This window comes from Lutra lutra, chromosome 3, assembly GCF_902655055.1.
Source record: "Lutra lutra chromosome 3, mLutLut1.2, whole genome shotgun sequence".
In the NCBI taxonomy this organism is placed as follows: Eukaryota; Metazoa; Chordata; class Mammalia; order Carnivora; family Mustelidae; genus Lutra; species Lutra lutra.
Window position 1 is genome coordinate 44,996,211 of NC_062280.1, and position 27,357 is coordinate 45,023,567.

The 27,357-nt window shown below is 55.6% G+C and overlaps 1 protein-coding gene across 1 annotated transcript in view; it reads left to right on the forward strand.

Annotated features, from left to right (window-relative positions):
• Positions 1-1,064: 1,064 nt before the first annotated feature.
• RAMP1 (receptor activity modifying protein 1) overlaps positions 1,065-27,357 on the forward strand; it is a 41,784-nt gene continuing 15,491 nt past the window's right edge. The window contains exons 1-2 of the mRNA XM_047722761.1: positions 1,065-1,350; positions 17,480-17,618. Of these exons, the coding sequence (XP_047578717.1) occupies positions 1,299-1,350; positions 17,480-17,618 (191 nt within the window). The 5' untranslated portion in view covers positions 1,065-1,298. The remainder of the gene's footprint in view (positions 1,351-17,479; positions 17,619-27,357) is intronic.

The following is a 27,357-nucleotide window of genomic DNA, read 5'->3' on the forward strand; positions in this document are numbered from 1 at the left end:
ATTTGGGGTCCCCAGTTGTAGGCATGCTGGCCCTGAGCGCCCTCCCAGCCTGTATTGAGAAGAAAATGGATGACCACCACCCACCATCAGCTGCCTCCTGTTCTCTGAGCAGACAGCAGGTGGCTCTGCTCCCTTTCATTTAGCTAGGAACCAGTCCTTCACTGCGGACCTGGGCCAGCCACTGGGCTAAGTGCAGAAAGCCAATGTGGCCATTGCCCTCCAAGTAGCGGTTCCCCCCCCCCCCCCCCCGCTCCCGCCTTCAGTGAGCATTAAGTTAATTTCTCCTTGGAATAGGATGTTACAGGAAGGAACCCCTGGTGAGATCCAGCCACCAGGAGAGCTTTCTTATGTCTCCCATTCATGCCTCTGCACGGGAAAACCTCCTTCCTCAGGGCTCTCCTATGCATCCCTAGGAGCCCTTCTCTGACCATTCTATAAGGAGTGTGCCCAGGCTTCTCGTCCCCTCCCCCTGTGAGTTCTCCAGGCCCGCAAAAGCCCAGAGTGACCGCCTTCCAAGGCAAGTCTAATGCTGTCCTCTTTCTGCTGGAGTTGGGAGTCTGGTGAGCTCCGGGGGCAGGTTCTCCAGCCTCCGCTGCCTCTCCTCAGCCATCCTAGGCAGCAATCCACGGGGGCACCTTTCAGTCCTACCAGGACTCCCAGGGCCTTTGGGCACCCCTGACATGCCCCTCCTCCCCTGCGCCCACGCCATTGCTTATCCTGAATTTATTCCAGTTCCTCATTGTGTGTCCTCTTCTGATTAGTAGGAGTCTCCCCAGGTTCCGGGGCTGGTTTCGTCCCCACGGGTGCCCCAGTGCCCGCACCTTGGGGAAGAGAGAGATGAGTCTTGACCTTTTGCAAAGCAGACCCCCCGGGGGCAGGAGCGAGAGGAAGAGCATGGTGCCCCTGTTGAGACTGCCATGCCCTGTCTAGGAGATCCTCCCTTAAACAAGCTCGCCTTTTGGCAAAGATTTCGGGAGCAACGCGGGCGGCGGTCGCGGCGCAGACTCTCCCGCACCCCCCATCCCCCACCACTCGAAGCCCGAGCGCGCGTCCCCCAGGAAGGGTCCCGGCGACCCCGAGCTCGCTCCTAGCCGTGCGCGCTGCTCGTCGTGGGGTCGCCTTGTCTCGCGGTCCGGTCTGCAGGTGCCGTCCCGGCGACCTGCCCGCCGCCCCCACCCCACCCCGGAGCCGCCGTGGGCAGGGCCAGGCGCGCGCCACCGCCTCCCTCCGCGCCCGCTCCCGCCCCCGGCGCCGCGGCGGGCTCAGTGCTTGCGGGCGACCCAGCTCGGAGGCGCGCCATGGCCCGAAGCCTGCTTGGCCTCCCACGGCGCGGCTTCTGGCTGCTCCTAGGTGAGTAGGGCCGGGGTCCTTCGGGGGAGAGGGGTCTCGAGGGGGGCGGCCCCGGGGGCGCGGGAGTGCGCGGAGACACGGGCACCTTTCCCGCGCACGCCGGGGAACGTGCTGCCCCGCACCTGTGCTTCCGGCCCCGCGCCGCGGCCGCCGCGGGTGCAGGCGTCCTGGGGCTCTCGCGTGGCGTTGGAGGCACCTCGCAGCCATACTACCGGGACTCGGATCCTCGGCCCACGGGTCCAGAAATCAGTTAAAGCTGAGAAGACGGCTGGCATGTGCCGCAGTGGCTGATTTGCAAACAAACCTCCCTAGGATGCCCTTTGCAAACATGAGACTAGCCTTCTCCCTCGTTTCCACAGCTTTTTTGTTTGTGAACTTGGCCTTCTGGCTAAGAGAAGTTCAAAGAGGGACTCTTGGTGAGGAGGCAGAATATACTCCGCTTTCTGTTTCCGGAGAGTTTATAACTGAAACCCAGAGGCAACAGGAACATGCACCAGACTTAGCATAATTTACCCTGAAATTATCCTCACAGGTTTTCCTGAGGCAAAGCTAAGAAGCCTTTCTAAACTCTTTTAGCCACTGATTCATCTCCTGTATGCAGTTACTTTAAAAAAAAAAAAAAAAAAAAAAAGGCACTTAAATGGCAAAATCCAGCTGCCACTGGTACTTGTGGGCTTTTCCTTGAACAGGTGATGTGGAGGTGCCCTGAGTGCTGGTACTGGTGGAGGGCTGAGTGCTGTGCTAGCTTCCTAGCGGGGTGGCAGCTGGGGGTGTGTGGCTCCTCAGGGGAGATGGCCCAGGGCACCTGGAGGAGCGGGGCTTAGGACCACCTAGCAGCCCCTTGGTGGCCAGTGGCCAAGGAGTCCCTCTGCATAAAACCCTTAGCCTCCACCAGCCTGAAGTGTGATCAGAAGACTGATCTTGCCCCTGAAACTCTTTTGGCTGAAGTTACCTGTAAAGCAAAATCTTACAGCAGTATTCTCTCCTTTTGTGTTAAGATCCCTTTGGCTTGACATGGAATTTACTGTTTTACTCTCCTAAGAAATGAACATTTCTCTGCTAACAGAGCAGGGAGCTGGGTTGTGTCATTTTTTTTTTTTTTTTTTTTTTTTAGCATAACCGACTAAAGAAATGCTCTTTACTGGATTCCAGAAGCTGCACCTTCTAAAGACTGCGTAAATAAACACTAGGGCAGGAGTGCCTATAAAGACCTTCCTTGTTTACCGTGAAAATAACACACGTAATGGTGGAAGTCCAGAGTCCTATAATCTTAACATTAGTCTGAGCAGTCTGGCTAATGTTATAGCTTTATTTTTCCAAATAAACACAACTCTGTGAGGTTATCAATAAATTCATGTCATCAGAGCCCAGCGGTAATTAGTAGAATCATGGAGCACACACTGTTTTCTTCCCGAGTTGTAGCAGAAGCCAGGTCTCCTTGGCAATGCAGACTTAGCTTCCCAAAATAGCAATGTGGAATTTCTTTCTTTCCTTTTTTTTTTTTTAAATGTGCTGGTCCATTGGCTCAAGAACTTCTCTGTAACAGTCTTACAATCAAGCTATTGTAAACCTGGGCTTTGTGCATACTCTTCTGTTTACAGAAGACAATGACATTACCACATGCATCTTATAAATTTCATATACGGCCACTGAAATTTTTTCATCCATCAGCAATGAAGGACATTTGCAAAGCACCCAGGGTTATTCTGTGATGGCCGGGTCCGTTGTCAATTCTGTCTGGCGCCCACCTCTGCTCAGGAGCACTGGCTGACACTGTCCTGGGAGCCGGGTGTGCCGGCTGCACAGGCACGTGCAAGAATGAGGACATTCTTGCAAGGCGGTTGTATTTGTTGAAATAAGGGACTCTGTATCGGCACAAGTATAACTGGGACGGGCTGGGATGTCGCAGGAAATGCAGTATATGTGACCAGATCATCGTGCTGGTTTGAATCTGGAGGCAGTTCTCACCCTGGAATCCAAAGCTGAAGGATTCTTATTTGTGAATTACCTCCCGGTGTTTGTTTACTCTCCCTGTGCATTTAACCGCAGGGAGAAGTTTCTGGATTTTTGTGTCCCTTCCATAGGCACTTGCCCGTCAGTACAGGTCCAGCCGGTCCCAGGCCGGAGCTGTTGAGTGGCACTTATGTTCACACTGGAAGTGGTCGTGAGCAATTCTCCAAGGAAATGTGTTAGGTGGGACCCTTCCAGCAAAGAGCTGCTCTGTTCCTCCTGATTTTTTTCTCCCAGAATGAATCAGTTTCACAGCTTCTCATTAGATGAAATTTGGGTCTGGCAGAGTGTGTGATGAGGTTCCGGGTCGTAGTGTGAATTCTACTGAAAACGCAGCACCCCCAAGCATGGAACCCCCAGGCTTGGCTGCCAGCGTCCCCCTCCAGTGGGGGCGGAGCCTGCCCTTCCTGGGGGCGCCCCCTGTCAGCGTGGGCTCTGCTCCCTGTGGGCCCCCACTCAGGCCTGTGCACAGGCTTGCCTGAGGGAGGGCAGGGAACCCTGGGGTTAAACCGTCTGTTTGCTGGATCCAAGGGAAAACCCGTCTCTCTCATCACATCCCTCCTGCGAGCCACGGGCGGGGTTGGGGGGACCAGGACAAGACAGAGAGCTCTCCAGACACCTTTGAGCCACTCAGATGGAGCTCCACCCTATGACCCCCATTACGTTTACAGGACAGCAGGTGGCAGGCAGTCCTGGGGGCTTGGAAACCTGCCCCAGGACCTCTTGTCCAGTGGGACGCAGGGAAGCTGTCCGGACGGGCAGTGCTGAGCTGAGAGGAGTGAGCAGCAGTGGGGAGAAGGGGAGAGGGGCAGCGGGCAGAGGCGGCCGTGGTGGCTTCACCTGCGCCAGTCCCTGTGCTGGCCGGCCTCTGTCCACGGCGTCCCCAGGGGCCCAGGGGAGACAAAGCTGCTGTGGCCTCTTCACCAGTCTTCCAGCCCTCCCTGACAGGGTGACCTCTCGGGCAAGTCCTATTTCTGGAGAACTCCCTTGTTCTTAGCGAGGAGGGTTATGTCAACAGGGCAGCAACAGGAGGGCTCCCAACCTAAACAAGACCTCGTTCATATTCACATAATGAAGTTACTGTTGTCCATGGAAGATTTTTTTTTTCCCCTGAGATTGTTTTATCTTAGTATTTTCTTTGATGTGGAAGGACCCGACTCTCGTCATCCCTGGAAGCCCGGGCTGTGAGCAGGGGGTCCCTAGAGGCATGCCAGCCAGGACTCCACCGGGGGCCGGGGTATCAGGCGCCCCTGGTCTGAACCCTACAGCCAGGTCTGGCTTCCTTTGTTCCTCGAAGGGGACTGCCTGCCTCAGGAAGCCTTCCCTGGCCATCCCTGCCCCCCATCCCTGGGATGGGTGACCCTCCTCCCACTGGGTCACTCACAGGAGCTGGAGCTGGGGTACAGTGGACCCGGCCAGCGCCCACCCGTGCTCTCCCGGGCTCTGCACCCCAGGCCCACGAGTTGCCACCAGCAAGGAGTCTCCTGAGCCACACATGCCCGGGAGGGCAAAAGGCAGCAGCTGACCCAAGCAGTTGGGTACTGATGACTCTGCCATAGTGTCACATACTCTGGCCAGTTATCAATGCAAATAAAAGCAAAACCCCATGTCAGAGGGGAAGAGGTCCAGGAAGCAGAATCACTCAGGCAGAAATCTGGCGACACCAATACCTGAGGCTGGCTTTCTCAGTGCATGTTTATTGCTTCTAGAAGATTCTGTGGGTCTGTTTGTGAGAGGAAAGATGGCTGCTGACTGGGTAGATGGAAAGATCAGGGAGCTTTGGGGAAAGCACTAAACTATTTCTCCTGGAAACTTCTATCTGTCCTACACACAAGTGGGTCATGTAGGGTCATGACTGGGAGGGGGTTCTAGTAGGTGGACACCAGGGACATTGGTCAATAGCCCACTGCTGGAGGCTGCCCTCCTCAGCCTGGGACAGCCCCTCAGCCCCACAAGAACGGCCCAGCATGAATGTCCATGGAGCTGAGGCTGAGAAGCCTTTCTTAAAAACAACATCTATGAAGAGTGCTCTTGGCCCTAAAGGAAATGAGCCATGGGAGTGGAGCTGGAGATGGGGGCCCTTACCCCAACCCCCAAGCAGTTTAGAAAGAGCACCCCAGTTCCCTAGGATGGTTATGGAAAGGCCCTGAATCTTGGAATTTTCTGGAAGCCTTTATGGCTAAAGGTTGCAGAGAAGAGGGCATAGAGCAAGACTGGTGTTGAAGGAGGACCCGGTCGGTCCTGTGGGCCAAGGTAAGACGTTCAGATTTTATTCCAGGGCAGTGGGCAACCCTGGGCCGTGCACTGCCTCCGGTTGAAGGCAGGGGACTGGAGAGCGCTGGTGGGATAGAGGTGAGGGCAGAGGCTTGAGATGGCAGGAGTGAGGGGCCCCAGAGAGTCGCCAAGGTGACGGTGAGGGTCGCACTGTGGGGGTGGGGGTGGGCCACGGGGATTCAGGGAGGTGTTAGAGGGTGGGGAACAGGAGCTCCGCAGCTGGCTCCCCAGGAAAGCATGTGGCCCCCGGTTGAATTCAAATGTCGGATAAACAACAAATTGCTTTGGTGTAAATATGTCGTGGGCAGTACTTACATACTTGTTTATCTGACGCTCACACGGGACTGGGCGTCCTGTGTTTGCTAAACCCGGCAGCCCACACCCCAGCAGTCGCATTGGGTTAGGTGTCCCCTTGGACACTCAGGGGACAAGGGCAGGCAGGTGTCCACGCGAGCCCAGGGCACAGCTGAGAGCTCTGGCCATGAGAGACATCTGGGATAGCCTCAGAGTCGGGAAGGTGTGAGAGCCACAGACGGAAGGAATGCAGAGGGGGTAGGCTGGGGACCAGAAGCCAAGGCGACGGATGGATAGAGACATGGCTGCTGGGTGCCACAGGACACTTTGACAGGGCCAGTGTCCATGGGCTGGTGGGGAGGGCAGGCCGAGGTGGGGTGCTGTGTGGGCGTGGCCAGCTGGCGCCCCCTGGAAGGGGTGCGAGGGTCAGCCGGAGCACATGCCCCCCTCAGCCTTCCCCTGTGTGCCCTGGTGTTAAATATGCAGACTTCTGCTTCATCTGATGATGCGTCTGCGCCCGCGAAGTACCTGTCGCCATTTGAACAGCAGTTGCCCTTACTTACGGACCGATGGGATTAACACCAGGACTGCCTGATTACCAAGCAGCAGTCAGTGCCTCCACCCTCTGGCAGGAACCCGTTTCTCCTGCAGAGGCCTAGCAGTCACTACAGAGGGCAGACTTTTGGGATGCCTGGGTGGCTCAGTCGGTCGAGTGTCCAATTCTTGATCACAGCTCAGCTGTTGATCTCAGGGTCTTGAGTTCAGGCCCTGCACTGGGCTCCACGTCGGGCATGGAGCCCACTTGGGAAAAAAAAAAAAAAACAACAAATGGGTTACTTGCCGCAATTTATTTCTACCCAGCCGCTGCTGGAGTATAAGGAAGCTCTGTTTTGTGCATTTGAGGTGTGGCTGGCTGTGTCCCTGAACGTGTTCCTCCACTCCGTGTCCCAGCAACACTGTCTTCTTGCTTTATTTTCATTCTCCCCCCACCCCACCTGCCCCCCAACCTTGACTTCTGCAGCAGATCCATAGCTCATCTCAGGAAGGCCGGTCTGGTCACCTCCTCCCAGTTGGGACCATTCATTTTGTTTTCTGCTCCCACTGGGTTGGAGGCCCTGCTGCTGGGGTGGGTGGGGTGGGTGACAGCAGCTGCCTCCCTTTGCCCCCTGCTGACGGCAGCCATGCCTCCAACCTTCGTTCTCTCTGCTTTGGGCAAGATGCTTCTTACTTAATTCTATCTCTGCCAGGTGGGAGGGGAGGAGGGAGTGAGGACGAGCCTTCTTCCCACGCACGAGGTCTGTTTTTATGATGGGAAGGAAGAATTCTTGAACAACAGCCTGTGTGCGGCCCCTCGGCGGCTGGCAGGATGGGGACACTGGTGGGATGGGGACATAGGTGGAGAGGTCTGCGGGCAGGAGTCTCCCTGCGTTTCTGGGACAAATGGAGTCTCCTGGGGCCTGGGAGTCTGATAACCGCTGCTCATTTTGAGTTTTGCTCGTGATCACTGAGTCAGGAGCCTTCGGTGCGTTCCAGGATGGGGCCTGGGTTCTCTTCCCCAAAGACATGCATGAACCTCCATTCTGAGTTGGGGCAGTTTGCTCAGTGCCAGTGAGAGGTCCCCCGGGAGCCGAGGGGTCTTCGTGTCCACCTGCAGAGGCATCTGGGTGGGACCCTTTCTGGCCGTGAAGATAATGGTGGGGGGACGTCTTTCATGGGTTTCCTATTTCTTAGAGCGGTAAGTTTGTTTCACATTTTCTGTAAACTTGTCCATTTTATCCAACACATAATTATAGGATAATTATCTTATTGTCCTAACTGTTCTCCATGGACATTCGCCCTTTTCAGCCTGACTCTATGGATAGATGACTTTGTGTTCGTTGGTCCAAGAGGATGGCTGCGTAGCTCTGTTAGGTATCCGCAAGCCCCACCCCAAAGAACCAGATCTTTTTCCTTGGGTGCCAGATATGTTTGCTTTCGTTCTTCCTGCTTAGCAATGAAACTAGTCCTGTCACTCCTCTGCTTGGCCTCCGGGCTGCCTCCTGTGACTTTCTGTCCTCTGGCCATCAGGATTATTTTCTAGAGTTTCTGTGTTTGTGGTTTTAATTTCCTCTTTACCGTATGAATTATTTGGAAGCAAGTTTTTTAAAATCCCAGCAGCTCAGGCTCTTTGGATTTTCCCCCGGGATCCCTGCTTCTATTGTGTTGAGCTTGGGGAGTGGGTCACAGACCACCCCTGTGTGCATCAGGGTTCCTTCTTGGCCTTACAAGATTTTCCTTCTGTAAATGGCCCAGAAGCCCAGGAGAAGAGTGGGAGGTCTTGGGTGTCCCCTCCAGTCTTCACAGTGAACTCCGTTACCGAGGTGTCCTTGTTGACTGCAGTCTCCCTGAGCTATCTGTGGCCGAGAGCTGTGGGGAAGCTGTGGGGACCCGGGAGGGCTCCCTGGTGGAGAGGCTGTGCTCGCCAGGCCGGTGAAGACCATGGGGCACGCATGTACCCAGCCCTGCAGGCCACGTCCTCCACAGCCCCCTCCTTGCTCCTTCCATTTCACTGTTGTATTTTTAATTGTGCTAAAATATATATAACATAAAACTTACCCTCCCTGCTGTCTGGGGCACAGAGGCCATTCACATCGCTGTAAATGCACCCCGGCCATCGTCTCCAGAACTTTCCCATCTCCCCGGCCTATAACTCCCACCAGACTCCCACCCTGGTGAACCCTGGCACCTCCAGTCCTGGTTCCCGCCCTTCCACTCTCTGTCTGTGAAGTGGCTGCGATAGGTACTTGAGGTGAGTGGAACCCGGCGGGATCCGTGTCTTTGTGACTGCAAGATTCGTCCCCATGTAGCATGTGATGGCCGTCCTTCCCATCTGAGGCTGGACTGTTTCGTTCTTCCGTTCAGGTGTTGCCGGCCCTCAGGTTGCTCACCCACCCGGCTGCTGTGACTAATACCATGCAGGGCCCAGGTGCGCAGGGCCCAGGTGCGCACGTCCCTGTTGCAGTCCGGGTCACAGGGTAGCTCTGTTCACGGTTTCTGGCCACGACTGCATTCCCACCAGCAACGCGCGGGGGCTCTCGGCACCCTCCCCGCCGCCCATTCTTGTCCGGGTCCTGACGGCGGCCATCCCAACACGTTTGAGGCACCCGTCGGTGCTTCGCAGGTGGAACCTGACTTTGTGGGGGATGCCGGTGTGGTGTCTCACTCCCTCCGGATGTTGTTCTGCGTCACTTAGCGTTTTAGCTTGATCAAGCATCCTGTTTTCTCATGGATTCGGGGGACACGGAAACGGGTGCCCCCATGTGCAGCACAGAGCAGAGCGGCACTTCAAGGAGGGGAGGGGCAGAGGGGAGCAGGGTCTCTAGGCTACGGCAGGGGTGTGTCAGGAGGGTCCCAGTCAGAGGAGCAGCAAATCTGCCTGATGAAGGCTCCGCCAGCGCCAGCGGGAGCTGCTGTTTGAACTGGAAATGAAAGGGTCCATGGGCCTGCAAAGGAACTTCCTCTTTCCCTTGACCGGCTGCTCCGAGCAGGGTCGGGAGCGGGAATTCCTCCTGCGGGGGATAGGGAGCATCTCAGGGGGAAGATGAGACTGCTGGAGGGGGGTCGGTGTGCTTCGGAGGGGAGCACAGCAGCGGGGAGAGGCCCAGGAACCATGTGGGCAATTCCGGAAGGGGCCATGGCAGCCACAGCAGCCACGCGGGGCCTGGCACAGGAGAACCAGAGCTGGCGTGAGGGAGGCAGGAGCAGCTGCTCTGACCAGCGGGAACACCCCCGCCCCACGCTAGGGGGCCTGGGCACCTAATCCTCCGAAACAGTTGTGTCCAGGGCCTCCTGGTCCTGACCCGTCAGTGAGCCCCCCACACAGGGATCTTGGCCCGTGCCGCTGCCCAGCATATTATCAGACCTAGTCCAGATCAGCTTCTTTAACTGGTGAGCTGTGAAAACAAGTTCGTAAAATCACGGAAACCTTTTGCCCTCCTGTGGCAGCATCACACGCCCCTGCCCGACGCCTGTTGTCTTGGCGAGGACGATGGGCTTGAGTTTGCATGGCCACACCCACAGGACTGGGAGGGCCCTGGGCCTCAGGGCCATGGCCTCCCACCTCTGGAGCAAAACCCCTCTCGACCCCTCGTGGGGTAAATGGCCCCGAGGTGCCTCGCGTCGGGGGTCTGCAGAGGTACCTCCCGTCAGGGGTCTGTGTGGATGTCAGTCATCCACAGGCTTCGGGGCTGCGGTCTCTGGCGCTGAGGGATTTTGCCCTTACTGTCTCTCCCGTGTGTTCTGAGATGAGCATGCCGAGAGCTGCGTACCGGCTCCTCCACTCCTGGGCTGTGTGTCTCTGGGCAAGTCACTGAACCTCTCTGGGCCCCTCTGACCCACTCTGTAAAATAAGAGAATAATAATGCGGGCCTGACCAGATGCTTTCGAGGACTGAGTCAGCGAATGCCTGTGGAGGGCTTAGGACAGACTCAGGCCATGTAAGGTGTGGTTGTCACTCTGGGCCGGACATCCCCGGCAGGCAGTGGTGGGAAGGGAAGCAGGGAGTCCTCCAGAGCTGGGGGGGACCAACCTAGAGCCAGATCTACATTTTATCTGTTGACACCCAACTTGCTTCCAAAAAGAACACAGATGGGGGCTCCAGACAGAGACACAGGTGTCCCAAGATGCCTGCCCACGACATGGTGTCACGGAGCACTGGGAGAGACAGGAGGAAGAGTATCTCAGAGGAGAGAAGGGAAAACCATTTCAGGAGACCCTGGCTGAGGTAAGGGTGAGGCCCGACCCACGTGGGGCTTTCCAGAAGCCAGAAGAGTCCTGAGAAGTGAAGGGGGTTGTCACAGGCCAGGATTGAGACGCCTCCCCACACATTCATTCCTTCACTTCTGGTGCCGTCAGGCCCCATACTGCCAGAAGCCTGGGGGAGCAGGTGCTACGTCCGGGTGAGATGCAGGCCCCAGGGTCCTGTGGTCAGCGGCTCAGGACAGGCTCTTGCTGGCAGTTACGATGGGGTCAGAGCAGGGCTGTGTCCTGGGCAGGGCCAAGGATGTGATAGCTCCTGGGACTTTGAGGGCTGAGTAGGATTTTTTACCAAGCACACAAGAATTTTAATTTTTTCAGTTTGTTGTTGTTTTGTTTTTATTTTCCCAAAAAGGCTGAGGACAGTTGAGGGCAACATGTTCAAACCAAATTCTGGGTACGTCGTGTCCTGGGGCACGCGGTGACAGCCCGGGCATGTCTCTTCCTGGGGATGTGGGTCCCCAGGGGATAGAATCAGGGGAGTCTTGGAAGTGGGCGGCTCTCTCCCCGCCGGGCCTGTGAGCAAGAAATGATTCATAGCCACCCCGAGAACCGGCTGAGCGAGGACTTTTCTGACAGCTCTTGGCAGATCTGCAGAGAACAAAGAGATCACATTTCATCAGTTATATGCTTGTTTAACCTGTGGAAAATATAAAGGCGCATGAGGGGAAAAAAACCAAGATCTTCTAGAACCACACGGCTCAGAGATCCTGGCATTTCCTTTGCGTTTATTACGTGAAGCAGCGTCACTGAAGTCTGACGGACAGAATAAACGGATTGTATTTAACGTTCACAGTTTGGACGGTTCTGGCATTTGTAAACACCTTCGTGGACCCAAGACTGAGCATATATCCCCCTCACTCCTGAAAGTGTCCTGGCCTTTGTCATCTCCCCCCTCCTGCCCTTCCCCATGTCCCTCCCCATCACCCCTGCTGGCCACCAGGATCCAGCCTCAAGTGTCCCATGAGTTGCTAAGTGTGGCTCACGTTGAAAACCCTGCAGAGGTGGGCTGCTTGTTCTGAGGTGGGAGGGCTTCTGGGAACAGCACATCCTATGGAACACAGTCCCGGTGGCCCACCTGGAATAGGAGGTTCCCACTTCACAGTCCAAGGAGTGAAGGAGACTATCCATGCCCCAGGCCAGGCCGTCTCTGTCTGAGATCTCTGGAGATCCCTCCCCCAGCTCATGGGCACCTCGACTTGACATGGGGAGCTCGACTTGGCCCCCAGCTGTTCCCCTTCCCACAGCCCAGCAACCCCCCATCACCCCCACTGTCCCGGACCCCAGGGTTCAGGACAGTGCAGGGTCTAGGCTTCTCTGTCTGCAGATATGCAATCAGCAGCAGGCTGGACCCTTCCTGCCGGGTGAGCAGGCACAGATCAAGGACCCATAAAACAGGACCCATCGGGTTCACACTTCTGGGTCGCTCATTGCTCATTTGAAAACCCAAACCAAGGGTCTCCACGGGACCGTCCTGCTCCCTGCCGGGAGCCCACCCACCCCGTCTTTGTGGCCCCTGGTCCCTTCGCCCTGAGAGGTCTGCAGCCTCTGTGCGACCTCCTGTCCGGTGTTTTTCTGCTGTGGAGAGAGGGAGCTGTTTCTTTGAACTCTCCCTAAAAGGACACCTAATTCTTAAATAACGCCCGCGCCAAGGAAAGTTCCTGTGCGAACATGCCGAGGACAGAACACAGGCTGCTCGCGGCCCCCGAATTCGGCCTTTTAAAGACCCAACTTACGTACGAGGGATGACACTGGCAGCTGGGCAGGAATGGGACCCATTTGGCCCACACAGTTGGTTTTAAAACTTTTGGTAGTTCTAGTCAGTTTTAAAACCATTAGGTACTGTCGTTCCAATGAAAGAAATCCCACAAGGCTGGTTTAAGAAAAACGTTAAGTGGGGCGCCTGGGTGGCTCAGTGGGTTAAAGCCTCTGCCTTCGACTCCGGTCATGATCCCAGAGTCCTGGGATCGAGCCCCACATCGGGCTCTGTGCTCAGCGGGGAGCCTGCTTCCTCCTCTATCTCTCTCTGCCTGCCTCTCTGCCTACTGTGATCTCTGTCTGTCAAATAAATAAAATCTTTAAAAAAAAAAAGAAAAAGAAAAAAAGAAAAACGTTAAGTGCCGTTCTCCAGTACGTAAACAATGAACCTGGTTTCCAGATTCTCCCAGACAGCCCACCCGAGCTGGTTCCCGCTGTGGAATGGCCCGTGGCTCAGGGCTACCCCAGGACAGGAGCAAAGGGCAGGGTGTGTGTGGGGAGGGGTCTTTGAGCCCAGAGAGCCGGGTCCTAACCTGGGAGGGCAGCAAGTGTCTCACAGAGAGGTGGGAAGCAGCAGCAGCCAGGGGACTAGCCCAGAGGCCGGCCAGGGTCAAGGCCACGGGGAGGCTTGTGCAGTGGGGGTAGCGCCCACTGGGGTCTGGCATCACTGTTGGACCAACCAGACCGGGATGGCCAGGGGAGGTGGGGCCTCTGTAGCCCAGGGGACAACAGGAGATGGGCCTGAATGCACCTAGGCGGGGACACCACAACAAGAGGGACTGTAGGCTGAGGACGTGTCCCTGCACTGTACTCTCCGCTGGGGACCCCCCGCGGGGGAGGTGGCACCCTGTACCCTCCGGGATGGTCTCTGCCCCTCCTGCTGTGAGCCCCTGGAGTCCTTTGGTGCTCACATGAGCCCACGTGGTTTCTGTTGCCAGAGCATCCTGACTGATAGGCACGATTGTCCTTATCCACCCTGAGTCTGACCATTCCAGAGCAGGAGAGGAGCCAACAGTGGGAAGCGCCGTCGCTCCACTCCCACGCAGAATGTCTGTGACATTCTGCTGGGGTCAGTGACGCAACATGGGACGATAGGAACGTGCAGAGCAGCTGCGTGCCAGGGAGGGCGCACACGCATTTTGGAAAGGCTGGTGGAGAGGCGGCCAACGTTGTTCCGAGAAGAGGAAACCGCTCTAGCCCCTGAGTGAGGCTGAGGACGTGGATGGGGGGCGGGGGGCTCTGGGGTAAGTGGCTGGGACCCCTCGAAGGAGGAGGAGGTGATGGCCATAGACAAGCCACATTCAGGCCTGGGGTTGTCTGGGGAAGGCCGTTCTTGGCAGGGAGACAGGCACATGCTTGGGGCAGAGAAGCAGTGGGGACGAACAGAGGGGTGACCCTTAGAAGGAAGTTGGGATGGGCAACTTGGGACTCCTACCATGAGTAGGTGTCTGAGCCCTCCCCCACCCCCGAGCTCTGAGCCCCACACCGCGCCTGTCCATAGCAGGCGGGCTTTCGAGTCACTCCTTCCCTGAGCCTGCCCCGACAACACTAGGTGTCAGCCACAGCTGGTCCTTGGGGCACACCCCCCGTGCCCATGTGGGCTCCATGGGACACGCACCTGGGCTGTCGGGAAGTGGCTAGAACTCGGGTGGGTATGTGGCCCCTGAGGCCAGGGGAGCCGTCTGGCTCCCAGGCCCCCAAGAGATCCTGAAGTGCCCCAGGGATGTGCTCTGCCCTCCCAGCCTCCTCTGCTGCACCCTCTGGGATGGGGGAGGAGGGTGCTCCTTCCACGATGTCCAGGGATGGGTCACCTCACCCGCCTGTGGGTCCTCACCTCAGGAGACCCTCCAAGAAGCTTTCCGCACATGCCAGCCTTTCTTCTCCACCCTCCCCACCTGCCCCTTCTCCCTAGCTTCTCAGGCCAAAAGCCCAGGAGCCTTCCAGGTGCCCCGCCAGCCTCAGCGGGACTGATCCCCAGGGGATTCCCTGCAGTGCTGTGGGCACAGGGAGGGCTGGGCCTCCCCTCTACCTCTGTGTGTCATGGGGTTTGCTGTGTGTTTTGTCTGGGTTTCTCTTTTTCTTTCATTGCTATGAGATTTCACTGTGGTGGCTTCAGCGCCCTGTGCAGGTGTGTGCCGCCGGACTCTGTCACTTCCTTAGTTCAACGAATTCGTTTTCCCTCCCAAGCTCATCTCATGTCCTGGTGGGATCGGTGGGCCTTGGGACCTTCACATAAATCCTCTGAAAGCCCGCAGAGCCCCCAGCCATTGCTGGGGTTCCCTCACTCTATCTCTTTCTGGAACCCCCAGGCTATCAGTTCCCTCGGACTGCAGTCCTTCTCTGACTGTGAGGCACAGCGTGTGGTTGCATGCTTGGGGCTGGCACATGTCCCCTTCCTGAGAGCTGCCGTTTCCCTGAGGGGACAGCTCTTGCCCACTTGTGACATTTTGGCCTGTCTTCCAGAAACACAGGTTCTGACCAGACATGGGCCTGCTGCCTAGCCTCCGTCAGTCCTGCACCACCTCCCTCTCCAGGGGCTCTGGGAGGGCATGGGGAGGACACACCTGAGGGCAACTTCAGAGCTTTGTGGTCAGTGCTCCCCCGCAGGTGGCCTCTGGTTGGCCTGCCCTCCAGGTCCTCAGTGTCAGGCTGCCCTTGTGTTGAAGCCTGCCAGTTGGCTCTGTTACCTGTAACCGAGGCTGTACTTTATCTCTTCCTCTCCCCATTTGGCACCTTACCTTGTGAGCCAGTTGTCACCTCCACCCCATCTAGGGCTTTGGCTTCCCATTCAACACTCCATTCTGGCACGATTATGGGCTAGGTCAGAGCCCTGGTCTGCCATGTGTGGAATTCATTCATCCTCCCACTCACCCATCCATTTACCTACCTATCTTTCCATCCATCCATCCATCCCTCCAGTCATCCATCCATCTAATCATCCATCCATCCATCTATCCATCCGCCCCTCCCTCTCTCCCTCCCTCCATCCATCCATCTAATCAACAGATCATCCATCCAGTCATCCATCCATCCATCCATCCATCCGGTCATCTATACATCCTTCCATCCATCCATCCATCCATCCATCCACCCACCCATCCATCCAGTCATCCGTCCACCCATCCATCCAGTCATCCATCCATCCATCCCTCCAGTCATCCATCCATCCAACCCTCCAGTCATCCATCCATCCATCCATCCATCCATCCATCCATCCATCCCTCCAGTCATCCATCCATCCAACCCTCCAGTCATCCATCCATCCATCCATCCATCCATCCATCCATCCCTCCAGTCATCCATCCATCCATCCATCCAGTCATCCAGTCATCCATCCATCTATCCATCTATCCCTCCATCCCTTCACCCACCCACTCATGCACCCTCCTTTCTGTGCACCTACTTATCTACCCATCCACCTACCCACTTGCCCTCCAGTAACTAGCCATTGAGCCCCCAGAAATTGCATTCTAGAATGGCACTTCACAGCCTGCCCCTTCATCGTCTGCCCTCTCCCCAGGTCTGCAGCAAAAGATAGGTCACGCCCTCCACTGCACTGCCCAGCTTCTTGTCCAGCCCTCAGCCTCTTGGGACTGGGAATTGGTTGAGTGTGGGGCCTAAGGCAGGTGAGACAAATTCAGTCAAGCCTATACCTCTTCTGGGCTGGGACCTTAGGCCCGCTTCTGCACCCCAAAGCCTCTGTTTCCCCATCTAGTAAGTTCATGATCACAGTAGGACCTGCCTGCAAGATCTGTGCGCATATAGAGAGCTTTGAGCAGGCTCATGTATTGTAGGGGCTGGAGTACCATCTCCGCATTTTGCTCCTGAAAGATGGAGTCACATGGGGCGATAAGCCCACTCACATACACACCACCTTCTAGGCCGTGTTTCAGAGTCAGACCCCAGAGCTCGCTGCATAGTCTGAGTGCCTGGAGGGCCACCACCCTCCCCTTGGGTGGGCCATCCCACCCACTGCCTTGTGGGCTTCCCAGACCCAAGAGCAGCAAGGAGCAGCTGGGTGTCCACACAAGCCCATGAGGCCCAACGTGGAGTCTAAGAATTCCTCTGGTAGCCCTGGCTTCCCAGCTCCAGGCCTCCTTCAGGAATCTGGAAAGGCCATGATGGTAGGGGTCCTGTGGGCAGAGAGCCAGGATAGCCTGATGGGCAGTAGGTGGGCCAGGCCTTGAGGAGGGATGGTGAAGGACCCCCACCGCCCTGGCCCTGCCTGGTCCCGTAGACAGGCAGAGGAGGCTGATGTCCAGCCTGAAAAGGAAGAGCAGGGAGGCCTAGGGGTGGGGACCCAGGGGAAAAATCTTCCTCACCTGCGAGCAGCCACCTGAGCCAGTTGTGGGCTTAGGGGGGAAGGGAGTGAATTTTGGTTTGTGCAATGCCTTCCTTACCCTTTTGAGCTCATATGTATCAAGTTGGAGGATAGAGCACGTTTCACATCTTAGTTTGTGGGTGTGGTTTGTAACCGGTAAGTATCCAGACCTCAGCATCATGAGCTGGGGCTCCTCAAGGCAGGTGGGCTGTCCCTGGGACTGAGAGCCAGAGCCTGGACCCCACGTTCTGGCCCAAATCGGCCAGAGGCCTGGTGGCATCAAGGGGGAGGAGACTGTTTGCAATCCCAGGGGTCCTTAGTTTCCCCACGTGTGAAGGGGGGGTGCTGGGGGCTGTGTCGGGGGGTTGGAGTGAGGATGGAGTGGTGCCTGAGTGTCAGACCCTCCTGGGCTGCTGGGCTTCCTGCTCCTGGTGGTCAGTGGCCTCGAGGGGAGTTGCGATCCCCTGGCCCTGTGCATTCGGAGCTCTGGGAGGCGCCGTCTGGCCCGCAGGCGGCAAGCAGGGCTTTGGCTGGGTTGTGCTGGATCAGTGAGCCCCAGGCTTCCTCTCCCCAGATCAGGGGGAAGTGGGCTCTGGGCAGGCCCCTCGTGGGTGCGCAGGGAAGGCGGGGGAGGGTGGGCGGGGGTCGGCTGACGGTCCCTGGACACTCTCGTTGCAGTGCACCCCCTCCTCATGGCCACGGCCTGCCAGGACGCCAACTACGGCCCTCTCCTCCAGGAGCTCTGCCTCAGCCAGTTCCAGTTGAGCATGGATGCCATCGGGAAGACGCTATGGTGTGACTGGGGCAAGACCATCAGGTGAGTCTTGTGTGTCCCCTGGTTGGGGGTGGGCATGGCTGGGGTGGGGGCCCCATACCTGGTGTGAGGAGTCCACTCAAGGCCACTGTGAGGGGTTCTACTCCATGGTCTGGGGTGACAGAACATGGCCACGGGTGGGGACAGCCTTAGGGTGAAGGAGGATGCCAGGAACAAGTGAGTGTGGATAGAGGAGGTTATGTCCATGATGGTGACAGATGCCCCCGCTTACAGGGGTGTCTCTGCTGGTTCCCTTGGTCCCCGTGGTCAGTATGGGGGAAGGCTGTTGGTATCACATCAGTATTTTTTTTTCCTGGTATCACAGGAGTATTTTTTTTTTCAAGGAATTGGTTTATACGGCTTGGGGTTCTGGCAAATCCAAAATCCGTAGGGCAGGCATGTATAGGTGGTATTGCTGGCCAGCAGGCTGACACAGAGACCTGGCCATCATAAATAAATAAAGATATTCTTTAACTTTGCTATGCTATGTCCTTATTTATACTACGTATTATTTCTGGTACTATACAATAGGTATTTTTAAATCTTTTGTTTAAATTCAATTAAGTTAACATATTCTGTATTCTTAGTTTCAGAGGTAGAGGTCAGGGATTCATCAGTTGCATATAACACCCAGTGCTCATCACATCCCATGCCCTCCTGAATGCCCATCCCCCAGTGACCCCATCACCCCAGCCTCTCTCCCCTCCAGCAACCCTGTTTGTTTCCTATAGTTAAGAGGCTCTTATGGTTTCCCTCCCTCTCTGTTTTCCTCTTATCTTATTTTTCCTTCCCTTCCTCTATGCTCATCCTGTTTTGTTTCTTAAATTCCACATATGAATGAGATCATATGGTATTTGTCTTTCACCACCTGATTTATTTCACTCAGCATAATACTCTCTAGCTCCATCCATGTCATTGTAAATGGCAAGATTTCATTCTTCTTGAAGGCTGAGTAATATTCCAGTGTGTGTATGTGCGCGTGCGCACACTCATGCATATGCACACTACCTCTCCTTTATCCATTCATCTGTCGATGGACGTCTGGGCTCTTTCCATAATTTGGCTATCATGGACATTCTGCTATAAACATTGGGGTGCAGGGGACCCCTTCAGATCAGCATTTTTGTACCCTTTGGTTAAATACCTAGTATTATAATTGCTGGGTCAGGGGCGCCTGGGTGGGTCAGTGGGTTAAGCCTCTGCCTTCCGCTCAGGTCATGATCCCAGGGTCCTGGGATCAAGCCCCACATCAGGCTCTCTGCTCAGCAGGGAGCCTGCTTCCTCCTCTCTCCCTGCCTCTCTGCCTACTTGTGATCCGTGTCTGTCAAATAAATAAATAAATTTTTTTTTAAAATTGCCAGGTTATAGAGTAGCTCTATTTTCAACTTTCTGAGGAAACTCCATACTGTTTTCCAGAGTGGCTGTACTAGCTTGCATTCCCAGCAACAGTGTAAGGGGGTTCCCTTTCTCTGCATCCTCACCAACATCTGTGGCTTCCCAAGTTGTTAATTTTAGCTGTTCTGATGGGTGTGAGGTGGTATCTCAGTGTGCTTTTAATTTATATTTCCCTGATGCCCAGTGATGTTGAGCATTTTTTCATGGGTCTGTCGGCCATGTGTATGTCTTTGGAGAAATGTCTGTTCATGTCTGTTGCCCGTTTCTTGATTGGGTTATTTGTTTTCTGGGTATTGAGGTTCATAAGTTCTTTGTAGGTCTTGGATACTAGCCCTTTATTTAGATATTCTTTCGGCATTTTGTTTTCACCTACCGGTCTATGCTGGAAATCCATTCTAATCAGTGCATAGAGAGCTGCAGCACGCATTTTTGCAGCTGAATAACATTGCTCTGTGCATAATTTTCCAAGCACTTTCCCAGCAGGAGGCATTTGGTTTTCCCAGTATTTCCGAATTTCAGGGAGTGTTGAAGGGAATGACCTGTGTGTGTGCATAGTCGTGCTCATGTTGTGGCATCTGCGTCCCCGCGGTGATGCCCTGGGTGCAGGGCTCCCGGGTGTGAGGTGGGAGCATGCCGTGCTGAGCACGCCTTGTTGCCCTCCAGGAGGACCAGGGGTGGGCAGCTCCACCCGCAGCATGAGGGAGCCATTTCCCACCACCCGCCCACACACCCCACTGTCAGGCTTTAGTCCTCGCTGCCTGCTCAGACTGTCTCCCTGGTATGTTGTTTTGGGTTTCTCCAGCGACAAGTTCCTCTTCTGTTCTCTTTTCTGTGAATGTTTGTTTGTGCCTTTCCCCCTTTTCTGGTCAGGTTTCTGATCCTTTTTAAAGAGTTTTTTTTTTTTCCTAAGATTTTATTTTTAAGTAATCTCTACCCTCTATATGGGGCTAGAACTTACAGCCCTGAGACCAAGAGTCACGGCCCTGTCCACTGACTACACCAGCTGGGTGCCCCATAGAGGTGAATTCAGACCCTTGTCTGCCGCGCCTGAGAAGTTCTCTCCCAACTCAAGCACTGTCTTTTGACTCCCTTTCTGGCATTCCTGCTGCCACATAACCTTGTTTTCACATAGCTGTGCACATCAGCGTGTCATCCCCCCGGATCCGAGTCACAGCCGCACAGCCTCTCCCCACACTGGGGTTCCAGATGATCCATCCCTGCTTTCCCCTCAAGTCCGTGTGGTTTTGGGGACACATCTCTGTCACTGGTGCCTCTGGGCTTCATTCTGATGGGCGGCACGCCAGGAAGCACGCTCTGTCTTCTTCCCTATGAGCCGCCCGGTTGTCCTGTTCATTCCTGAGCCCATCTCTGCCCCCCGTGGGTTGTGATGGCCCTTTGTCCTGTGTCATCTCCCTCCACGCTTTGCCCACACCTTCATCGACACTCCGTGTTTCAAGCCTTCTCCTATTACCTCCATCTACAGCCTGAATTCTCCTCCAGAACAGTTGGTCTTCACTGCCTACCCAAGGCTTACTTATCACTCACACCATTTCAAGAAAAGAGTTCGTTATTACAGCTAGCACTTATTAAGAACCTACTGTGAGCTCAGCATTGTGACAATCCCTCAGCCTCTGTCATCTTGTGTAAGTAAGCGGCAACTTCAGGAGATGGTAGGGCAGTCATAATCCCTGCCTTATCTGCCCAGGGGCACAGCTCACAAGGTCTCTTTGGGTCCAGAGTCTCAACTCATGACATTCCCCAGGGGTACAAGATGGCTCCCTCCTGATTCTCTGGGGAGGTGTGGGGACATCCCAGGGAAGTGGTTGATGGCCTTCAGTGGCCATCTCGGCTGCCGCCAACGTCCAGGGGGCCTGGTGGGGCCCACATGCAGTGGGCTACCAAGCCTGTGGTATTCAGGCCAAAAGCAGACTTTCCAGAGTCCCCTGGAGCAGTAGGGGCAGTGGGGCCAGGGGATAGCAGACAGGGCAGGGGTCTGACAAAGGGAGCAGGTACTGGGACAGACCCCCTCCCTGAACCAAGTGCAGCCAGGGCCTGTTGCTGGGCTGCAGGCAGTGCCCCAAGAGCAGACCTGGGAACTCACTGGGGCCTGGGATCGAGCCCCAGGCTAATGCTGCGGGTGGAGAAATCCAAAGGGAGTTCAAGGCCAGAGGTCCCCAATGCCTGCTGCTCGAGGTGATGGCTGTCCTAGCAACTGGGCTGGGCCTGCAGGTGGCTTCAACATGGCCGAGGGACGTTCTGGATCCTGCTCTGAAGTCAGAGGATTTAAAACAGCTGCATGGCAGAGGGGACTTCCCTCCTCCCAAGTGACAAATGAGAGCCCACCAGCCTTCCTTAGGATGCATGCTCTGGAGGAGATGGGGACAAAATCCTCTGTGGGGCACATGGGGGCCTGCTCATGCCCTCTGGCCCTCTGGCCCCCAGGCTCTCAGTGCCACCTCCTGCGTCACGGCAGACCAAGAGGGGGGCCCTCATTTGCCCTGCTTCCCTTAGGACACTGGATGGAAACATTGGGTTCTTTCCAAAGTACTTCTCAGCAGCACCGTGCATCACTGCTCAGAGAGCGAGCCCTGGAGAGAAAGCAGAGGGCTAACAAGAGCATTTGGGCCATGTTTCAGCAAGAGGACAATGACCTGCTCTGAGACTGTGGGTCTCTTTTTTTTTGCATTTCAAGAGTTGTAAGGGAGCTTATCCTGGGACCTTAGATGTCCAGCATGGTTCTGCATTTCAATCAGACCATGGCCTTGGACCCTGACCCTTCTCTTCATTTGAGGATATCTTGGGAGCTGCTCCTGAGTCGTTTCTTGTCTAGGGATGCCTTGGATATCTCAGATTCCCCTGGTTTCTGACCTGTCCTGGTTCCAGGTCTCCTCAGGGCAGATGCACTCAGCAGGACAGACTGCCCTGCCCCCTCCCCCATCCCACCCCCCAGGCTCCAGGCCCAGCCATGATTCCCCAGGGGTTAGCTTGTTAAACAGCAGGCCTGGCGTGCTAGTGGAAATGAAAGGTCATTCAATGTATTAACTGGGAATATAATCTAATTTAGGGAGCTACAGAGAACATGGGAAAATGTGTCATCAGAAACTCTCATCTCCAGAGATGTTCCTGCAGGTTTTGGGGAGGGAGAGAAAGACCAGAACAGATAAGGAGAAGAATCTCGAATGTGAGGAACTCAAGCAGTTTGATTTACCTGCATATGGATCTCCTCCCCAACACGGAAACTGCTGGGGGGCTTCAGGAGGCACTGCTGCCACTGCCACTGCCTTCCCGCCCCGTCACTGGCTCCCAGGTGTCACCTTGGACAGGGGAAGATGTCAGAGGGGTCCCCAGGGAGTGGGTCACCACCTTCCATGACCAGCCATCAGAGAACCCAACTTCACCTTCACACCCCTCCTGTCTCTGTCTGGAAGCTTCTAGGTTTGTCGCTGCTGACCGGGTCCTGCTCAGTACCCGGCAGCTCCCTAACACGGTCTCCCTGGCCTGGTCCGCCTCCCAGCAGTCCCTTACTGTGTGCAGTCCCTTACTGTGTGCAGACCCTGTGCAGGGTGTGGAGAGCCCTCCAGCCCAGACCAAAGAGCACCCCAATTCTGAGGAGGGCTCTCCCACCCTGGGAAGTGGGGGGCAGCCTGGTGTGTCAAGGGAAGGACACAGAGCGGGGTTCTAGGGGACAGGCTGCCGTGCTGTGTCCTCATCCAGGAGCACAGGCCCCAAGCTCCCATTCCCCAGGGACTGCTGACCAGAACAGGGCACCTTGGCCCCCCTCGGGGTCCACTCTCTGCTGCACAAGGAGCCCTCTTCTGTGTCTCCCTTCAGAGTCAAGTCAGGGAGTTCTTCGGGCGGGGCAGCAGGCTGGAGCAGCTGCTCTTCTTAGGAATCCCAACAGGAACTGAAAGGGAGGCATCTTTCTCCAGGCGCAGAGGTCTCCCCAGGGCAGTGGCTGTGTCCTCCAGGGACTCTGGCTGCACCCGGCTGTGTGGCCGAGACCTCGGGTTGGAGCACGTCCAGGGTCCTCCATGCCGTTCTCTGGAGCCTGCGGGCCACCTGGCATGGGACACCTGTCCCCATGGGGACCTCCCATCAGGCTGCGAGCGTGGCTGCTCCAGGGCTGGCTTCAGCGCCATGGTGGGTCTGTGCTGCAAGGCCTCTGCCTCGGGAACCTAAGCCATGCTCACGAGGGCTCAGCCCGCCAGCTTGTCAGCAGGCGCCGGCACAGGTGTCCACCCCCTGCCCCTCTGCCCACCTGGCTTGGGGGGAGCCCTTCTGGTGTCTGCAGAGCCCAGGTGCACAGGGATCCTGACCTCTGGAGGCCTTCAGGGAGGAGAGGGGCTGTCCCAGGAAGGTGACCCAGCCTGCCTTTGGAGCCAGGCTCCTTCTGCCGAGGCCATTCCTCCTGCGCCCCAGCCCCAGGGCCTCATTGCGGGGCTCCAGCCCTGTGGGAAAAGGTGTGGACACTGCCTTCCAGCACCAGGGTGGGTACCCTTGGGTGAGGGTGTCTGCGGTGGTCCTCCACAGCTCTCCACGCGTCTAGGCTCCCCTTCTAGTGCTCCAGGTATGCAGCCATGGAGGGTGGGCGTTCTTCCGCTGCTGGGGTCCGCAGAGAGGAAGGACCCCTGAGCTGGACCTGGAGCTCCCAGCAGCCACCTCTGGAGTTTGTTAGGCTGAGGCTGTGACAGAGAGGCATTGTGGGACTCAGAGTTCGGTGGGGCCCTTTTCCTCCACCCTCTCGAATCCAGCTTCTGAAAGTCAGCACCGAGGTGGCATCTTGAGGAGAAGTGTACCACACTCACCACCAGGATCCCACAGCAGCAACGGAGTTGGGGGGGGTACTGTCATGAGCAGGTGTCCATGCAGGCGGCGAGGTCAAGGACGGCTGGGCCCATCCACCCTGTATCAGGAGCTCTGCCACAGCCGACCTGTGGTAGCAGATGGAGGCTGGGGCAATGGGACCAACCACGGGGGAGCGTGGCAGGCTGAGGAAGGAAGGAAGGAGTTGTCTCAGGCTTTGTGCACCTAGATCTGTGTTCACAGGCAAACGGGGTGGGGGGGTGGGGTGGGCAGAAGATTCTGGAAATCCACTTTCCCCCAACGTGCACCTAGAGCCAGCCCTGGGCAGACAGATGCGGGAAAGAGTCTAGGGGCCCCCTAGGGGAGAGCCTCTGACCGTGGCTCCCAGCCCCACCCTGCCCCCACTTCGTCTTCGCTCCCACACTGTGTGTTGGGGGTGGGAATCCCTCAGGGGCAGCAGTAACATGTCGGGCTGGGGTTGCCTCATCTGTGTGCCTGCTCTGGTGGGGGGTGGTTCTCAGATGATCACAGAGGGTCTATGGATGGCCACCTGCTGGACTGGAAGCTTTTAGGGAGTGGGGAGAAGAACCCCACTCCCTCCTTGAGAAAGTTCCCAAAACGTGTGTCTACAGAGGCCAGAAACCTAGCAGTCCTGTGTGGCGGGGGGACGCTGGGAGCCATCGAGGAGGACCACTGGCCCTCGTTCCTCCATGTCCCTGGGCCACCGCCTCATCCTCAACCTCCCTTCCTGTCCGCTGGTGGCAACAGAGGGCACGGATGCTTCCCCAGACACGGCAGTGACCACGTAGCACCAAGCCTGCTTTGACATCTGTTTCCATCACAGGATGCACTGCCCTCTTCCCCACCTCCTTGGTCTGGGGATGAAGTCACAGTGTAGGAGGTCAGCCATGGGGCGACACTGAGCAGATCCTGGCTGGGCCCACAGGAGCAGGCAGGTGGGACAGATCCTAGTGATGGGGACTTGTGGCAATGTGCTTTCCGCTACCGCCTTGGAGAGGCTGCTGTGACTCCCCACACACCACACCCCTCCCCCAGGAAGGCCTCAGAGACGTCTAGGCTGTGAGCACAGGAGTTTGCTGTTGGGGAGGGGCGCAGGATGGCTCACAAAGGGCTCCCCTGAGCCTGCTCTAGGGCAGCCCCTCCAGGGCTGTGTGCACCTGGGAGGGGCAGGGAGCACGAAGTGGGGAGGACCAGTGGGTGTGGCAGGGCGGGGGTTGCAGCAGCTGCCCCCTCCCACCACTGATAACCTTCAGCCCAGCCCTGCTCCTGCCCCCAGGGTCTCCCAGGACCCTTCTGTTCATCCGTCATTCTGTTGGTGGCTGTCTTTCGAGCGCGCTTGGGCCCAGCGACATTCCATCCACTGGCAGGGGCCCGGGGAGCTGTGGCATGGGGTGGCCGACCACCTTCCCCGCGCTTATTTTGAAGACCGCTTTCTCCCCCAGTGGCTCACAGGACTTCAGCCCTGGACGCTGGCTTACAGGGTGCCCTGCCGGACACGCTCAGGTGCCCACTTCTCTCAGCCAAAAAAACAAAAACAAAAACAAAAAACGGAGAACCCACTTTCTTAAAAATACACTCCTTTCGAGTAGTAAGAGGGGAGTTTACCTTCGCTGCCCGGGGCCAGCTGGACGCAGCCTAGCTCAGTAGCAGGAAGGCCAAGTTAACATCCTGATTTTCTCAATCCTGTTATGTTGGGCCATTTCCAGGTTTTTACTGTTATAAATGATGCAGCTCTGAGAGCTTCTCTACATGCAGGCTTACTTCTTTTTTTGACTAATTTCCTTAAGAATTCTTGCAAATGGACTTAATACAGCCCGTGCCACGAACATTCTGTAGGTTTTTTAAAAGATTCTATTTATTTATTTGAGAGAGAGGGAGCACAATCAGGGGGAGCAGTAGAGGCAGAGGGAGAAGCAGGCTCCCCACTGAGCAAGGAACCTGATGTGGGACTCGATTCCAGGACCCTGGGATCATGACCTGAGCCGGAGGCAGATGCTTAGTGGACTGAGCCACCCAGGTGCCCCCATTCTGTGGTTCTTGATAAGTTTTGCCCAGTTGCCATTTTATTTTATTTATTTCATTTCATTTCATTTATTTTGGTGCAAAGAGGTGGTTTTATTAAAGCATGGGACCCGTGGACAGAAAGAGCTGCCCTCCCAGTTGCCCTTTTAAAGAATTATAAGAATTTTTATTACCAGCAACACACGAAACTATTTATTTCCTCACATGTCCCTGAGTATTGAGTTTGTAGAGATCCTGGTTTTGCAGGTTTCAAATGAGCCTCCTCTCATCTGTTGTGCCTGCCTTCGGCTGTCGGGATGGAGACTGTTCTTCTGAAGTTCTCTGCAGTTTGTTTCTTCTCAAGTGCAAAGTATTTGAGCATAACTTTAGCTACTTTTATCTTCTGAGTCACTGGGACTTTTATTAACCTTATTTTACAGACTCCTGAACGTGGTAGAAGTTAGCTAGTTGTTGTTTTGTTCTAAATATTTTCTCTTCACATGTCCCTTGTGTTTACTGCGGTGCTGTTTGTGTCCTGTGTGTGATATATTAATTATTCTGCTTACGTGTATGCCCTGACTCACTCCTCAGAGGTCTGTGACTTGGCCACTGTTCTATCTGTTCTGGAAATCCAATTGTCAAAATTTGGAGGGAGTCCTATGGCCACAATGTTATGTTCTGTTTCTATTTAGTTGTCACATGTTTTGAAATAACAATTCTCCTTCCTAACACAGTGAGTAGTTTACATTAAGACCTGAATTAAAATTTATTTCCTTCCTACTTCGATGATGCTAACATCATTTGTTAAATAGTATTTCTTACCTCTGTTTGGTAATGCTTAGCTTAAAACATAACACATTCGTGTGTGGATTAAGATCACATCAGTTGATTTTTATTTATGGCTTGGGGCCATACCCTCGCTTCCCATCACCGTGCTCTGTAATATTTTCTACAGTTTAGACGATCTCATTCGCTTTTAGTGTGTGCATTCTCATTGCATTTCACATTACGTTTTGCTTTCTTTGATAGACGTTCTGCCTGTTTTTCCAAAAGAGTGAAAAACCATTCTGCAGGGGCGCCTGGGTGGCTCAGTGGGTTAAGCTTCTGTCTTCGGCTCAGGTCATGATCCCAGGGTCCTGGGATCGAGCCCCGCATCGGGCTCTCTGCTCAGCGGGGCGCCTGCTTCCTCCTCTCTCTCTGCCTGCCTCTCTGCCTACTTGTGATCTCTGTCTGTCAAATAAATAAACAAAATCTTTGGAAAAAAAAAAACAAACCATTCTGCCAAGTTCCATCAGAGGTCATACTAAGATGCTAATTGAGAGGGCCGTCACCAAGCAGTCCACTAGAGAAGAGCCATCTGCTCGCAGGCATCTTCCCACGGCGAGCGTCTTTGGCCCCCGCGTCCTGAAGAATGGCAGCAGGCCTACTTGGCCTCATTGGCTGTTACCTTCAGATGTTGTCTCAGCAGTTAGTACAGAACTCACACAGTGGACCGGGCAGAGAACTCAAATGGGACCCACCG